At 32.3% G+C, this 16,952-nt stretch overlaps 5 protein-coding genes across 5 annotated transcripts in view; 2 read left to right on the top strand and 3 right to left on the bottom strand.

Annotated features, from left to right (window-relative positions):
• The window catches only part of LOC113399485 (salivary glue protein Sgs-3), a 271,041-nt gene that overhangs the window by 83,234 nt on the left and 170,855 nt on the right, over positions 1-16,952 (bottom strand). The gene's annotated exons all lie outside the window — the stretch shown is intronic.
• Rps29 (Ribosomal protein S29) overlaps positions 1-16,952 on the top strand; it is a 123,712-nt gene that overhangs the window by 84,705 nt on the left and 22,055 nt on the right. The window contains exon 3 of the mRNA XM_064217942.1: positions 13,485-13,747. Coding sequence (XP_064074012.1) covers positions 13,485-13,493 — 9 coding nt within the window. The 3' untranslated portion in view covers positions 13,494-13,747. Of the gene's footprint in view, positions 1-13,484 lie in introns of the transcript that reaches the window.
• Positions 731-6,842, bottom strand: LOC113399331 (U3 small nucleolar RNA-associated protein 25 homolog). Its single transcript, XM_026638434.2, has 8 exons — positions 6,261-6,842; positions 5,498-6,106; positions 5,001-5,243; positions 4,442-4,716; positions 4,006-4,161; positions 3,116-3,311; positions 2,176-2,352; positions 731-914 (listed from the first exon to the last, which is right to left on the bottom strand). The coding sequence occupies exons 1-8, from the start codon at positions 6,717-6,719 to the stop codon at positions 750-752; spliced, it is 2,280 nt and encodes a 759-aa protein (XP_026494219.1). The 5' UTR covers positions 6,720-6,842; the 3' UTR covers positions 731-749.
• LOC113399321 (protein farnesyltransferase subunit beta) lies at positions 11,142-13,478 on the top strand. The gene is made up of 4 exons (XM_026638420.2): positions 11,142-11,643; positions 11,730-12,543; positions 12,760-12,868; positions 13,097-13,478. The coding sequence occupies exons 1-4, from the start codon at positions 11,557-11,559 to the stop codon at positions 13,302-13,304; spliced, it is 1,218 nt and encodes a 405-aa protein (XP_026494205.1). The 5' UTR covers positions 11,142-11,556; the 3' UTR covers positions 13,305-13,478.
• LOC113399320 (cysteine protease ATG4D) lies at positions 13,733-15,703 on the bottom strand. The gene has a single exon (XM_026638419.2). The coding sequence runs from the start codon at positions 15,505-15,507 to the stop codon at positions 14,083-14,085; it is 1,425 nt and encodes a 474-aa protein (XP_026494204.1). The 5' UTR covers positions 15,508-15,703; the 3' UTR covers positions 13,733-14,082.

Raw genomic sequence — 16,952 nt, 5'->3', positions numbered from 1 at the left:
TGGCTAGTGGGCTCTTTAGATAGTATAACTATTTTTAGAAAAAAAAAGATTTCGTATGGAAGGTCTGAATTTTTTATTTCACTTTTCGACCCGTGTTTCTTTGGGAAAGTTGTTTACTTTCATGGTCTGAACCATCTATTTAAATTTGGCCGGAGGTCCAAAAATAACCCTGTAATATTAAATAGGTACTTGAATATTAACCTACCATCGCTTATCTACCCAATGTTTTATGTCTAGTGTAAAGAATTTCACACATAATACACCCACACCATCTCGTCACAGTTACATTTTTTTAAAAACGTTATTTTTTGGACTACTAATTATTTTCTGTTTCCATCACTAGCCCGTCTGTCAAATAGATCAAGCTAACTTGTATAGGGTATAATAAGTATTTGTATACTTACGACACTGATTATTTATATATCTAGAATCTAGATAAACTGTCAAAGCTGAGAATGCGTCGAAGAGTGGCGAACTGTTAGCCAAAAATTACACATACACTAGTAAAGTATGATGTATCGTCACGCACACCAAGATAATAGGTAGCTCGTCTGTTTTAGTTATTTCGTAGTGCGACACTAAATAGCTATATAAATAATTAATCTAAGCATGAACAGATATTTACAAAACGCTTACAATAAGATGAATAACTTATTTTCCCGTTGTTTTTTAACACTGTTAAAGTACACTGTTGTGCATAAAATTATGTCAGTAAATAAAAAATACGATATATGGTTGTATAGCATTTATTAGTCTCCGGTGACGTACATATGAACAGATTTCTCTGACGCAGCCATTCTCGCGATGCGATCGGCTCCGAGTATCGCCGCGGCTCGTTGCATGTCATACTTGCAATATAAAACTGTCACTGTCATATTGCAGTCACTGCCGCCATATTTATTCTGATTACTCTCCTATTTTGACAGAAACAAAATAATAAATAACAAAAATAAATAAAATACGTCTATACGAGTATTGATAGTTGACCTCGAAAAGTATTCAGGATATCGATAATACTATCGATAGTATCGATAGCTCTCCGTGAGCAATACTATTGATTACGGCAATACTATCGATAGTATCGCTAGCTCTCTGCAAGCAATACTATTGATTACTCCAATACTATCGATAGTATAGGTTAAAAGTAATGGTTTTTGCAATACTATCGATACTAGCTATCGACACTAACGATACTATCGATAGTATTGACACGTGACAATACTATCGATAGACTATTGATACTATCGCTAACACCTTAACTATCGATAGTCTATCGATAGTGAACTTTCGATATGCAACACTAAAATACGTACATCAATGATCTACTAAATAGATAGATATGTATACCCCAACAAAATAGATAAAAAAACATCGCGGCAGAATACAAACGCTTTGCTTTACATAAAATGTAAATAAAATACTATGAAAGTCATATCGTATTTACATTCGTACGAAAATAAAAGATAGCTCGTGTTTGTCACTAATGCATATAACGTAAATAAACCAATAACTGCACATTTGACATAAATTAAGCAAAGTGTAATAGTTAATTCTGCGATACAGTGATTTCAACGAGTGAGTGATCGATGTGTCAAATAATTGTGCGTTTTTTTTCAGTAGTTGTGATTGTTGGCTTTGAAGAGAAAATTGATTTAAGTTACATAGGTCATGCGGTGCTGCGGATACAACTATGAAATGTTATGCTGAAGTAATATTATATACATGTTTCATAGAACGATAGCACGAAGACATTTGGGGGAAAGTTATTTATATTATAAATACACAAAATTAAAACATGATAGAAACAAAAATTGATAATATATTTATTGTGGAATTATTTTCAATTTTTATCTATTGTCGCATTTTCAATTATTCATCTCTTTAAGTAAATTATTTTTTGTTTTAAACAAAAAATAATTTCAATATTTATATGGTTTGATATGAGATACCGTGTGTTTTATTTATTATAGCGTCATAATTGGTACACTTTTTTGTATTCACACGATGCTTTTCGTTAACTAATTAATAATAATAACTAATTGCACAAGCAAACCTAGTAACATATATACTATATAATCATATAGTCTATTTCTTTTTACATGTTTAACATCTTTGACGAACATATTTTAAGGATTTCTATAATTTAGAATATTACTCTAAGAACGTAAGCAATACCTGCATAAGATTACACATTTCCGAGTAGAAATGAGGGTAGGTAGGTGGCTGGTAAAATATGATGTGCCTCACTCCTTTAATTCGAAATCTTCTGAAGAAATGCACTCTTTCCGAATATAACAAAAAATGTGCTTCAGTGTGGAAGAACATATCTCGTGCACGAGCTATTTTTGGGTCCTGCAAAATAAACGATAACATTACAAAGTGGTTAAAAGAAAATATAAATAATAATACAAATTGAAATTGTAAAATAATATACACCAACATTTACATAACATAAAACATAAACATAATCAGCCTGTAAATTTCCCACTGCTGGGCTAAGGCCTCCTCTCCCGTTGAGGAGAAGGTATGGAGCATATTCCACCACGCTGCTCCAATGCGGGTTGGTGGAATACACATGTGGCAGAATTTCGTTGAAATTAGACACATGCAGGTTTCCTCACGATGTTTTCCTTCACCGTCGAGCACGAGATGAATTATAAACACAAATTAAGCACATGAAAATTCAGTGGTGCCTGCCTGGGTTTGAACCCGAAATCATCGGTTAAGATGCACGCGTTCTAACCACTGGGCCATCTCGGCTCTTTAATCGCAAATAAAAAATGATCTGATATATATAATATCTGTTTTTGTACAAATATTTAATAAGGATGCAAAGAATTTTAATCTACTATTAAACCCGTACCGTAATTTTGCAAATAGATGATTTAAATTATAAACAACCGCCCGTAGCGCCCCGTAGCACACCATCTTAATATTCGATTAATTGTTTAATATTAACTTGTTAATAATTTTACAGTCGTATAATGCATAAAAAATAAGAGCAATAAATGTAATTCATGTTTTGTCTTTAAATATTAGTCGCACATCTATAGTGTCTTATACAATAATAAAAATGCTTAAAATAAGACAATGCAAAACTGTAACTTTAACTTACCTTCGAATATTCACATATTTGAACAAAGCCAATATCTTCCTTTTTGAAATAGTTCCTTATCCTTACAAAATCAAAATAGCTCGGCACGTAAATAAGAGTATGACTCATAAGTGTATCGCGCTGTTTTGGAAGAATTTCTTTCACGAAATATTCAAACCTTGCATCAACAGATGCAAGTGGGTTGGCGGCATTGAATCTGGAAATACAAAAGATATTTAATTATCCTTATATGGTATTTTTTTGCTCGTAAATATTTATATAAAGCACAGAAATCGTAAAGGACTATTTCACATGTTGCAGATTAAAACGAAATGAGTCAATTTCACTTAAATTACATAATTTACAAATAACCGATGCAAGGTCCGAAATTAGACGTTCCTTCTAATTTACAGTCAGAAAAAGCAGATTCTCATAAAAATAAAATGAAAAAAAAATAAAAACTATGTTTTGGAATTTTAATTTTGATGCTTAGCATAACACGCTTGACTAAAAGCGTCGGCTAAAAGATGTTATGAAAGATGTTAGATAGTCTATATCTATTATAATATAAATTTATTAGGTGATTTAACAACAAGAGGTTAATAACTATGAACTTTTTTCGTGACATTCAAAGATATGAGTGGCACGAAAATGTTATCAAACATCAATTCCTTTTTTATGGAATTTTACATATTATTTTAAAACATTTTTTTAGTTTTGTGTACTTAGTTTACTAACAAAACATATAAAATGCCTACACAGAGCAATGTACCGTGGACCACAGTTTGTGAATTAAACAAATCTGGCAAGTAAGTATATTATATAAAATGTTGAACACTTAAAAAAGTCCTCCTCTTACTGTTAAAGACTCCATGGACTGGACAAATGGATAGTAAAATGCAATAACCAACCTGTGAAACAGCTGTGGTACTTGTACTAAGACTTGCTGTATACTGCCTACATCAGGTTTGTTAACTACCAAAACTTTCCCTGCATAGTTTTGGCATTTTTTATTCATCACTGACATGATCTCTGGCAGTGGTATTGAAGAAAACACTAATGTTTGTCTGGGAGAAATAATAATAGATTAAGTGGCATACAAATAAATAAGAAAAGTTAATAATTTTAAGTTTGGAATCAATAATCAAATGGATAAGACATGTGGATCTCAACCAAATATCACAGTTTAATATCTGGGCAAACACCACTGAGTTAACACATGCTTAATTTGTGTTTATAATTATGCATTACTAATGTAAGAAACCATCATTAAACCTACTGTTTAATAGGACAGGATGCCTCCTCTGACTGGTGCTAAAAAGATTTATTTAAAAAAAAAGTTATTACCGATAATATTTAGTCCATCCGTTTACAGCCCATGACCTAACTCTAGAGAAATCAGTGCCATGTGTTTTTTTAGGCTGCATGTGAAAGTGATCTAAAATATGCAACAGATGATCCCAATTTTGCATATAGAATATGTCAGTCTGGTCCATTATAAGCAATTCTATAGATGCCAGAAAATCAAAGTCTCGATCCTCCTCACCCTCAGCACCAACAATCATACGGAGTCCGAGAGGAGAGGCTATAAGTATGTCTGATGAATAAAAATCTGTGTACAACTGTAAAAGATAGATTATAAGTTAATTAAATAAATAGTAGGAATAAAATTTAATATGTAATTAAATAAACATGCAGAAAAAATATTTTATTAAATATAAAAATTATAAATTATTATTTGTATTTCTTTCTGATCTTATATATTTAATTAAATCTTAATATTTCTTAATAAGTATATTAATAATAGAACATTTTTCTGTTATATCAATATATTATATACTCTCAAGATAATTTTAAAAATTATTTGGTTATTCAAATATGTAATTAATATTTGTGTGACATATACCTTCAATGTTTTCTTTGTCAAAGTCATTCCTAATCTGAATGTATCATCTGTGTTGCCACTAAAAAGAAGCTCATAATCTTCAGGTTTTGGATTCTTACTGGGCATTATCAACTCTCCACCTGTAAAATCATCTTCAAACCTATTTTTGTTCACTACTTGACCCGCTTCCTTTGGTACAACTAAGTCAATCAGTGTCTTGACAACTCTATAAGCTGCATCTTTAAATGGAACTAGTATAAGCACCTGCAAATTATATACTATATAAACTACATGTTTTGTATAACAAACTTATTGTCAGTCGATTGAAGCTATTAAAAAGATCAATTTATTAATTGATTCTTAATTTATGATAAAATAGTAATAACTTTTTTTAATGTCATAGAGTGAAATAATAGTATTTTGCTAAATAAAAATTTTACATAACAGAAATATTTTATAGTGAATGTATCATTGATCAAGAAATAATAAAGTACAAAAATTACAAGTTGAATAATTACCTTTGGTCTTACTAATCCCTGATCCCGGTACTCCTCAGACAAATCAGACTTCTTAGCTAATTTTGCATTGTGGTGCAGAATCTTTGTTCTTGTCTTTAACACATGATTAACAACATGCAGGCAATAAGTAAACCTAATCTCATCTGCATTTGTAAAAGTCCTCTCTGGGAACATCAGGTCCTGGTAAATATTTATAACAGAAAACAATTCCTTCTGCAAGGGTGTTAAAACATCAGCAATATCCAAATCCCTTTTTATCAGGTTTATTTTATTAGCAGATACAACATTTCCACTTATCTGAGATTTTATATAAAGTTGATTGAAGTTTACTTTATTGTATACTTGTGGTATTGTTGCAATGGGTGCATATGTTTTTTCTTCTAATATACTAAACTTGGGCTTTGATTTCTTAGATGATGTTTCAACTGGCTGTGGTATACTAATAGCTAAATTGCCAAGCACTGACCAAGACTTGGTTATGTGTTTTTCAGTTCGTGGTATGTTAGACAGAGACACAAGTAATTCATCCTGTAACTCATACTGCAAATGCTTAATGAAAGGGTCTTCTGTTGCATCTACTTCAGTTTCTGGATCACATTCTTCTTTTACCTAACAATAATATTATATTAAAGAAAGTAACTTACAAGTTTCAAATTAGATAAGTATTTAATTGTATTATTATTAAGCAATCAAAATCATAATAATGCCATATTTGTAAATTTGAAATTAAATTTAATATATTATAATAATAAAGGTCAGGTACCAAATATTCTTCATCAGAACTTTCAGTGCTGTCATCATTACTACAAATTTCATTATTTTCATCACTCATATGTTCAATCAGAGTGGTTTCATCGTTTGTAGCAGTCTCATTTAAGCTTTCACTAATATTTGATTCCTCACTAGTTGACATCTCTTCATCATCACTGTCTGCAACGACGTCTTTTTTACGACTGGATTTAAAACATGAGACTAACTGTCTATATGCGTCGTCTTCCTCTTCTTCACTTTCCGAATAGGTTGTCTGTTGTTTACGAAACTTTTCCTCCATCTGCTTTTTTTTAGCGAACTCTTCTTCAACTTTATGTTTATCTTTATATCTATTAAAAATTGCTTTCTTATTTGTAACTTCATTTTCCTTGGTTGTTCTCTTTTTTCGTTTGTTTATGGGTTTGTGAGATCCCTTCCTTTTCTTGCTAATAAACTTTTTCCCTTTTGCCATATTTTTAAGTAAAGCCTAAACGTAATTCACTTATAATAATACAAAAGATTCAGTTTTTATAAGATATATTAGGTTCAAAGTATCTTAACGCCAATTTTTACATTATATATTAAATTTCACTTATAAACATTCATTTCACAATTTTAACATGTGGACTTGACTTTGACATATATCAGATATTAAATTTCCTTAAATGAAACCACAGATATACCACTACGTTTTTACCGAACTGGAGGAAAAGATCGAAGGAGACTCCCCTCCGAAATTTCAGATCAATGAAGAAATATACAGGGTTATTGGTAATTCGACGTATTCCCGTTAGGAGGTCATAGGGGTGACTATTTGCGATAATTTTAACCCCCATGCATGATGCAAGCGTGATCCATTTTTGAGTTATAGCGTTTTTTAGATTTTTTCAAAATAAGTCAAAAATGCAACTTCAAAAATTTAATTAAAAAAAAAATATCAATTAATTTTTTTTTCTGATTTATAATAATAATTAAACACTGGAAATTTTTCAATATTTAAACAATAATGATCGGTCCAAATTTAAAAATGCAAGACTGAAAACGATATTATTTCAATATTTTTTTTTTCCCTCAAATATGCCCGAAAAATAAAAAAAATCATTATGAAACTTGTTCTGCAAATTATTTTAAAAACATAATCGATTACTTAGCTTTCCGAAAATGTATAAAAACTAGGAATTTATTTCAAAGCAACCGAAATAAAATGATCAGAAAGGACGCTGGTGGACGTATTCGAACATGACCGAATTCGTACTAAAGGTAGCCCTTTAAAATTCCCACAAAATTGATTTAAAATAATAACCAATGTAAAAAAACTTACTTATTTACTTAATTTACTTACTTAATACAAATTTAAAATAAAATTTAGATACATAAACAGTTAGTTTAGTTAATTTAGCCTAGTTCTTGCTCTAAGTGTCTTCCCCTATTGCGAACGCAAAGTCGCATTCTTTTTCTAAGTTGTGACTTAACTACCGAACTAGTCAAATTATTCCGCATTGTATTTGAAGCGTTCATAATTCTTATTTTGATTTCTTCCGCGGATGACATAGACGAGACGTCATAAACCAGGGATTTCATGTGACCCCAAATATAGAGATTAACCGGCGTTAAGTCCGGACTCCTCGCGGGCCACGGGATGGGTCCCCTTCGGCCTATCCAACGATTAGGAACGCCTGGGCTGAAAGCAAACGTTGGGAAGAATTACAAAGAAGTAACCTTCTCGCGTAAGAAAGAAAATAAGTGTTTTGCCGCTAGCAGCCGTTACATCGTCTCTGAAAATGCTGATACCGTCGTTTCTATGGATCCAATGCTACTGGTTCTAGCGGATTTCTTTTACTAAAGAGTCTCAGGAGCAATTGCAAAATTACTTCGCTTATGAACTTGCACCTTACCCACTATCTCTTTACGATGAAAGTGACATGCGAAAGAACAAAAAATCTGCACTTTATGATCTGTTCGCTCGAACTGACGACGATGTAACTTCAGGGGATGTACGATATGTCATGGATGGTCGACACTTGCTACATAAAGTTGTTTCGCGCAAAAACTACATCGACTACATTCAGAAACACTACGGCGGCTATGCAACGGTCGTTTTTGAAGGGTGTCCAGATACCATCACGAACGAACACAAAAGAACAAATCTAGGTTGATATCTTTGTTGATGTCAAAACTACGATGTGCTGGATACGGAGCTGTACAGAGCACCGAAGACGCCGATACATTGATCGTTTCAACTGCTTTGGACCTATCTTCAGACTACCAGAAGGTTATTATCGTAGGAGAAGATGTAGACTTGCTCGTTATATTAACTGGCGTGGCAGAGCAGAGACACAAAAATGTCTATTTCATGAAACCTGGGAAAGGAAAGACATCGAAATTTGTATACTTCAGTGATAGTCTCAAAAACAAAACTTTAACACCGTACATTTTAACATGTCATGCGTTCACCGGATGCGATACAACTTCATCTCTTTTCAATCAAGGAAAATTGAAGTTGGCCGCCCTTGTTGCCAAACATGAAGACATCCGTTCTGCCGTCGACAGCTTCAACCTTTTCAATGCTTACCCAGTCACCATCGCTGATGCCGGAGAAAAAATCTTGGCTAGAACGTACGGAGGAAAATCACCGAAATCCCTGAAGGATCTACGGTACTTAGGATTCGCTCGCTCCCTTACAAAGAGCAAGTTCAACATTGCTGGTTTACCACCAACAAAAGCAGCTGCAGACCAACATTCGTACCGAGTTTACTATCAGGTGCAGCTTTGGATGAGTAAGTTGAAATTTATTAGAATTAATATAAAAACAATTATGAATGAACACATAAATGTTTATTAACGTTATTGCTTTGTATTATTATTTTACAGACCAAAAACTAACTCCTACATCGTGGGGCTAGAAACGAGATGCTAATGGGTTATCTCCGGTATTGACAACACTGGAACCTGCGCCAGCCGACTTGCTCAAACTGATATCTTGCAGATGCTAAAAAGGATGCGGAAAATCTTGCGAATGTAGAAAAGCTGGATTGAAGTGCTCCGAAATTTGCTACTCTTGTCACGGGCGGTCGTGTACAAACGTCAAGACATTTGAAGTTGATGAAGTGGAAGTTGATGATGTCGAGATTGATTTAGTAGAAAGAAACATTTTCAATGTCGAAACTGACCAATTCGGAGAACCGCAAAATAGAAATCTCGAAATTGAATATATCGAGGAAAAACCAGATGAGGAAGTAACAGTTGGCGAACTCGAAAATGACGAATCGCTTGGCAATTCCACTTCACGTGGGTCTCCAACCAGAAAAAAGACGAATCGTAAATCGCAACGAATTTGCTGATGTTACGTATTTTATCAAAACATGAATACAATTTTTTTTTAAATTATAATTTAATTAAAGTAATAATTTTACGACTTGCAGATTACTGGGACGGAGAGGCAACATAGGATTGTGTAAGAAGTGTCTATCCAATTTTTGTTTTAAATGTTGCTTTAATTTTTTTGAGCTGTTAAAACTAAAAGTAATGATTTTCATGTAACTTTTAATTAACAACAAAAAGCTGTTAGCAAAAATCGTACCTGTAATACGAATGTTAAAGACAATTTTCTAAGTTATCTATCATTTTGCCCTATTTTCCCCTTTTTTTCACATTTATTATTGTTAAATTTGAATTTGTTTATGAAAAAATAATAAAACAAGTAACATTGAGGATGACACTTCAATTAATTACTAATTAACAACTTTCTATAAACTTTTTAACTCGTTTAAACAAGTTTTTACCACTGTTATTCAAAAAACATTATTTTTTGTTAATAAGTAATTTTGCACTAAACAAAAAAGGTCGAAATTTTAATACAATACAGTTATAATTATTTATACCTTCTGTCCAATTTTCAACCATCTAACAATTTTTTTCACAAAGTTATAAACAAAAACGCTTTTCACCCTCTCAACCCCCTAGCGTTCACCCCAGAGGGTTGAAAAATTTAATTTGTTATTATTTTTACGTCCCAAAACACATATTAAAAAATCATAATGATACTAATTATTTGACCTTCACGGGCTTTATTGACTGGCCTAACAGGGTTATTGGTAATTCGACGTATTCCCGCTTGGGGGATAGGACATTCAAAGAGCGAATTTAAGTTTTGTTCGAATACGAATTACCATCAATGTCCTTTGTGGTAATTTTTTTCGTTTGCTTTAAAATAAGATCCTAGTTATTTTAGATTTTTGGAGAGCTTAAAAACGGTAATGTTTTTAAAATAAACTGCAAGACAAGTTTCATAACAATTTTTCTTTTAAGCCATTTTTATGGAAAAAAATATTGAAGTAATATCGAATTCTATTTCGCATTATTAAATTTGGACCGATAATTATTGTTTTAAAGTAGTTGATATTTAATCGTTTTTATAAATGGAGATGGGAAAGACAGATTTAAATTGTTACTTTTTAAATAAATTTTTGATTTATTTTGAAAAAAGCTAAAAAACGTGATAGCTCAAAAATAGTTCACCTTTGCATCATGCATATACCCCTATCACCTCCTAACAGGAATACTTCGGCTTACCAATATCCCTGTATATTTCTATCCGCTGCTTTAAATTTTTAAGCGATTTAATAATAAAATTAATAGTGTAACATACTTAATCATGAGTTATTTATTAAATTCTAATAATTTAAATGTTACTTTACAAAATTGTAATAAAGAAAAATTACATCAGATATTCACTTGATTGATTTTTTTATTTGTAAATTAGCTAAGTTCTTTTGTAAGTTGACGGAGGCAAATAATTTTTAATTATAAACAAACAACGACTATGTTTATAATAAAAATTATACATTGAAGCAGTTGACAAACAATGTTTCAATGCTTAGAGCTTGCTACACTATATAACTGTCAATTGTAATCGTAATGTCAAATCAAAAATAGCAATAAACTAAACTTAGAGAATTATAGCAAAATTATTTTTTCATTCTCGTATTTACATAGGTAATTAAAAATATAGTAGTTTGTTAAAGCATAATTAGATTGAATAAATCATACATTACATTCCTTAGTGTCTTGCACTTTTGCTTTATACTAATTTGGTAGGGTACAATTTTAAAAGGTTATGTTTGTGTACCTATTTTAAAAATTATATTTTGAGTTAAATTAAACAATCAACAGCTCAGTGACTGCAATAGCTACAATTTATTTAGGGCAGAATGTTGGCACGCTACTGATCTGCATAGTGATTATATTGGGATGAAAATATTAACTCGCATTGTTCTTTGATTACCCGTGACATATTCGTAAGTTAAAAAATGGATAATCATATTAGATTCTTTGAAGATATTTCAACGCAAGGTTATAAAGACGAAGGTGTTGTGACAAATACTTCATTAGACCAGGTATTTATATATTTTAAATCAATATGAAACCATATAAAGTACATAATGACATTGATAGTAAATATAGAATTCAAATACGTTTTCAGATCGATGTTGAAGCAATGATTTTAAAAACATATAAAAAATTTGAACAGAAAGCATCAATTGATCCAGATTTACCAAAGTTGAACAAGAGTGCTCATGTAAAATATTTAAAAGAAGCCTTAGTGACTTTGCCTCAAAGTTATGCTTGCTTAGAAGCTAGTCGACCCTGGTTGGCATACTGGATACTTCATTCCCTTTGGACATTGAAGAGTATGCCTGATGCAGAAACTTTATCTAATATAGTAAAATTCTTATCTCAATGTCAACATAAGGAGGGTGGTTATGGAGGAGGTTGTGGACAGCTTTCACATCTGGGTACAACTTATGCAGCTGTTAATGCACTTAGTATCATTGGTACTGAAGAAGCATATAATTCTATTGATAGAAGTGCTTTACAGACATTCTTGTGGACAGTTCGGGATGTTGATGGGTCCTTTGCACTACACAAGGGAGGTGAAAAAGACATTAGGGGGGCATATTGTGCAATCAGTGTTGCCAAGGTGACCAATATATATACTGATGCACTATTTGATAAAACTGCTGAATGGATTGTAGGTTGTCAAACATATGAAGGTGGTTTTGGTGGTTGCCCTGGTATGGAGGCACATGGGGGATATGCATATTGCGGTATAGCAAGCTTAGCTTTATTAGGTAGAACTAAGCTGTGTGATGTTGATGCCTTATTAAGGTGGTGCGTTAATCGTCAGATGAGTCTAGAAGGTGGGTTCCAAGGAAGAACCAACAAACTTGTAGATGGCTGTTATTCATTTTGGCAAGGAGCTATATTTCCTGTAATTAGTGCAATACTTTCTCAAGGTAAATTTATATTTTATATCATTTTATTTAGATTTTGTAAGTAACTTCATAGATATTATTTATTTTGATATGAGAGTAATTAATCTCTGTGACATAATATGTGTGATTACCTAAACAGTAATCAATTATAAAGTCTTAAGTATTAAAGGTAATTTATGAAATTGCTCTTAAGGACTTGTATGCCTTTTATATACAAATATCTATATTTGGTTTAAGATAACAAGGAAATGATGGAAACAGTACTATTTAGCCAAGGTGCCTTACAGGAATATATAATAGTCTGCTGTCAAGCGTATGATGGGGGATTACTCGACAAACCAGGAAAGTAAGTAATGAATGAAGTAAAAATTGTAATATTTCTCATGATAATATATTCTTTAACTGTTATACATTTAGCCTTCATTTGAATACATATTACAATTTTCATAGTTTAAGTATAAACTTATATAATTTAGCCTTTATCATAAATTAATAACTATGTAAATGAGTGTAATAAAAATGAAACCCGTTTAAGTGACTTCAGTTATAATATATGTATATATTAATTTTACAGGCCTCGTGACTTATATCATACTTGTTATACACTAAGTGGACTATCAGTTGCACAGCATGGAACAGGAGCTCTAGATCCATATGTAGTAGGTTCACCCAGAAATGAGCTGAATTCTATACATCCTTTGCATAATATTGCCCCTCATCTTGCATACAATTCTGTGCATTATTTCATAAGACATCCTCCTCCCGTAAAGGATAACAACTAATAAAATATTGCCTTTGTATTTACAAAATTTTTGAATTTTATCACAACTACAAAGGGATTTTTTAAAATATCATTACAATATAAATTCCTGAAATGTACATTTGTATTCATGCTTTTAACCTAAATTAAAAATGCATAATTTACCTCTCCAAATATTAAACATGAGTTTAAACACTGCTTACTTGACTAGATATATCTGATATTGATTTTTCTGAAGACAAGCTTCTTCGTTGTATATTGAATTCAGTAACACTAAACTGTGTCCTTTAAGTCATAAAGAGTGGGTCATTATGCATTATGCATTAAGCAAAATATCATGTCGAAATATTTCCCTTATTTTTACATATTCTGTAAAAATATTTTACAGTGTTATATTTTTTGAATTTAATAATTATATCATAACTTTGTGACTCTGGAAATAATAAACTATTTTCTACAAAGGTATTATGTCATTTTATTTTTTGAATATTCTAATTGGTTAATATATTAACTAGCATGTAATACAATTTTAAAGAACTATACATATTAATAAGTTAATATATCTTTAAGTTCACACTTTAACATTAAAATAATTAAGTTAATTACAATTTAGTGATAATTTTTAAGCTAATGTATACAAACAAAAACCACCTCATAAAATGCAGTTTTTTGTAGTCATATTAATATGGAAGTATTAGGCCATAAGCATACTACTGCTCTATGCTACTGAGGTTATTATATTCTCTTCTCTATAAATCTTTTATATATACAGAGCTACATAGGATTTTAAATATTTTAAGTTAAAGCAAAACAAATTCTTCTGATTCCATATCAGTATCACTATCTTGTATATTAGGAGTCATCCAATGATGTTCTGTTTCATATATTGAATTTCTCACGTTTGGGAGATCCATGACTAAACTGCGAGATCCATTATGTAATGTAAAAATTGGGTACTCATTACTTGAAGAGACACCCTGCGGGACTAAAAATGAACTAATAATGTTAATAAATGTTTCAAAATCATGGTGAGTGGCTAGATAGAAACCAATGCAACAAGAAGGATCCATTTTACTTATAGGCATTTTCCTTGGTGAACGGCAGTGAAATGTTTGTAATGAAAAATTTGGTTGCCACACATCAACCATTTCTTGACAATAATGTGGATCTAAATGTATGAGTCTATCATCTTGGTAACCTACAAAATATAAAGAATGCTTAGGCCTACCACCAATAATTCCAATGCAAAAATCTAAAGTTAACAATGAAGTGAGACAAGGGGCATAAATTGGATTTATCTTATCAGTTCCCAGTTTTACAGGAACCAATAAAATAAGAGATTTCCAGGAACCATTTGCTAATCTACAGTGTGAATACACATCTTGAATATATACAGTTGAATCTTGAGCAACATAAACTTCTAATTTATCAAATTCATAATTTTCATTAGAGGCAGCAATCATAACCGCTCTGAGGCAATGTGCTACTGAAGCAGGACCATACCAATCACCAGGTTTCTTTCCTAATGATTCTCCTAGGTTAACCATTTGATGTATTGAGAGAGGGCTGTTAACAGATGACTTATCACCAAACCACTTAATTATCATTCGATGAAGACAATCTTCCTGAAATTCTCTAGCATTCTGAATGGCTTTCTCTGGAGACCATCGCCATGATCTACCCAGAAAATGACAAACCAAGGCTTGAGCAAGCATCATTTGTCCACTACGTAACATACAGCCCCATCCACAATCGGTCGTAAATGTTGACCCAGACATAGTAGGAAACTCTCTACGATATGTCATCCAAACTTTACTAATGAAGTCGGACTTAAAACCTTCTATACCTTCGCCATATATTTGTTCCATAGGATCAAGAGCTCCAGCCTCCATACCAATTTCAGTAGAAGACTCTAAAGAGCCACTAGGACTTAATTTACGATGATAGCAACGACCTAACAGCCACACTGGAGATTCTTTAGAAAAGCTTGTTTTTAACTTCACCGTCCAGCCGAATTTGACATTGTTCCACATAGACAATAATCGTGATTCTACTTTTCCCTTCAGATCAAGGAGATCTTCTGAACTGTCACGTGTGTTATCTTTCGATGTAGCGGCTTTGCCTACATTCTCGACCTTCATGGCTGTCGCATCCTGTTTTACACTATTGGTAGAAGTATTGAGCACAGAATTTGGTACAATTGTGCTATTTGTTCCGTTCATCATAATTAACAAGACACATAATCTATTAATTCACACCATTATTAATTTCGCATTAAACGTTAAATACTTGCTGTTTAAATTTAATTGTATCACAGAGAACATGTTGTTATTGAACTGTTAATTGTTATCGTAAACGATTTCTTTATTCTTAACAAGTGTCAAAAAGCTTGTCACCAAGTTATCACTTTGAAGTTTGACATTCCTTTGACACAAGATAAGCGTACAATAATTATTAAAATATGAACTAAAGATCAAGTAGTAAAATGATTATATACATTAAGCCTATGTAAAATCTAGATATATTGTCATCTCTTCTATGTAAAATGAGGTTGCTTTCTGCCTCTCTCTTTATCGCACTAACTGCTGAACCACACAATGGATTTTGATGCGGTTTTCACTAATAGAAAGAGAAGTATACGTCCTTCAAAAACTAATTTAAAATTACAAACTTTTCGTTTAATATTTTATACAATTTGTAAATATTTGGCACAAAATTGCTAGACAATGGTGGCGTTTTATCAAAAAAACTGTGTTGTACGCTTACTTGGCTAACGCAGGCTAAACCTTAGGAGATATATCAAAACAATGTACTAGAACGTTGAAGTTCTTAAAGAGGCTTACGGAAAAGTCCTCAATAGCATAGACACATGCTATGTTCCAAGGTACACTCATAATAACTATTTTTATCTATTATAAATTAGTAGAAGATATATTATAATATATTTGATACCTTGGGTATTTAATATAGGTTAAAATTATCTTACACTGATATCGCCGATTCCAAATATCTTCTAGTTTACCTGACGCATAAATGGGCGGAAGCAGTTGAGAGCAAGGGAGAGGCATTAGCAGCCAGTCTGGACATAGCGAAGGCCTTCGATCGCGTGTGACACAAAACGCTTCTTTCGAAGCTTCCTTCCTATGGGCTTCCCGGGATATTATGCAATTGGATTACCAGTTTTTTGGCAGATCGGAGCATCAAAGTCGTTGTCGACGGTGCATGCTCCGACTTAAAATTCGTCAATGCTGATGTTCCACAAGGCTGCGTTCTATCACCCACTCTGTTTCTTCTGCATATCAATGACTTGTTGCAAATCAGTAACATTCACTGCTATGCAGATGATAGTACCGTAGACACCTCATACACCGGCCGTGCTAATATTTCTCGGGAAAACATCGAACAAAAGCGGAATAAACTTGTGTCTGAAATCAATGAATCTTCGTTAAACAAAGTCTCGAACTGGGGCCGGCTAAATCTAGTCCATTTCAACCCCAAAAAGACGCAAGTTTGCGCGTTAACTGCTAAAAAAACACCATTATTCATATCTCCACAATATTTGAGAACATTCCATTAGTCGCCGCAGCTAGTATAGGAATACTTGGCGTCGATATTTCAAGCCTCGTTCAGTTCCGCAGTCAATTGGAAGGCAAAGCCAAATTGGCATCAA

The sequence above is a fragment of the Vanessa tameamea genome, chromosome 19, assembly GCF_037043105.1.
Source record: "Vanessa tameamea isolate UH-Manoa-2023 chromosome 19, ilVanTame1 primary haplotype, whole genome shotgun sequence".
Classification (NCBI taxonomy): domain Eukaryota; kingdom Metazoa; phylum Arthropoda; class Insecta; order Lepidoptera; family Nymphalidae; genus Vanessa; species Vanessa tameamea.
The sequence above is the reverse complement of the archived record's forward strand: the minus strand, read 5'-3'. Positions and strand labels throughout refer to the sequence as shown.

Bases quoted from the DNA above. Each gene is read 5' to 3' on its own strand.
- LOC113399321 (XM_026638420.2), top strand. From the start codon at position 11,557: ATGGATAATCATATTAGATTCTTTGAAGATATTTCAACGCAAGGTTAT. The intron at 11,644-11,729 runs GTATTTATATAT...ATACGTTTTCAG, and splicing joins CAAATACTTCATTAGACCAG to ATCGATGTTGAAGCAATGAT. The intron at 12,869-13,096 runs GTAAGTAATGAA...TTAATTTTACAG, and splicing joins TTACTCGACAAACCAGGAAA to GCCTCGTGACTTATATCATA.
- LOC113399320 (XM_026638419.2), bottom strand. From the start codon at position 15,507: ATGATGAACGGAACAAATAGCACAATTGTACCAAATTCTGTGCTCAAT.
- LOC113399331 (XM_026638434.2), bottom strand. From the start codon at position 6,719: ATGGCAAAAGGGAAAAAGTTTATTAGCAAGAAAAGGAAGGGATCTCAC. The intron at 4,162-4,441 runs GTAATAACTTTT...TATTTCTCCCAG, and splicing joins GGATGGACTAAATATTATCG to ACAAACATTAGTGTTTTCTT. The intron at 915-2,175 runs GTATTGCTTACG...CTGTCAAAATAG, and splicing joins AAATGTGTAATCTTATGCAG to GAGAGTAATCAGAATAAATA.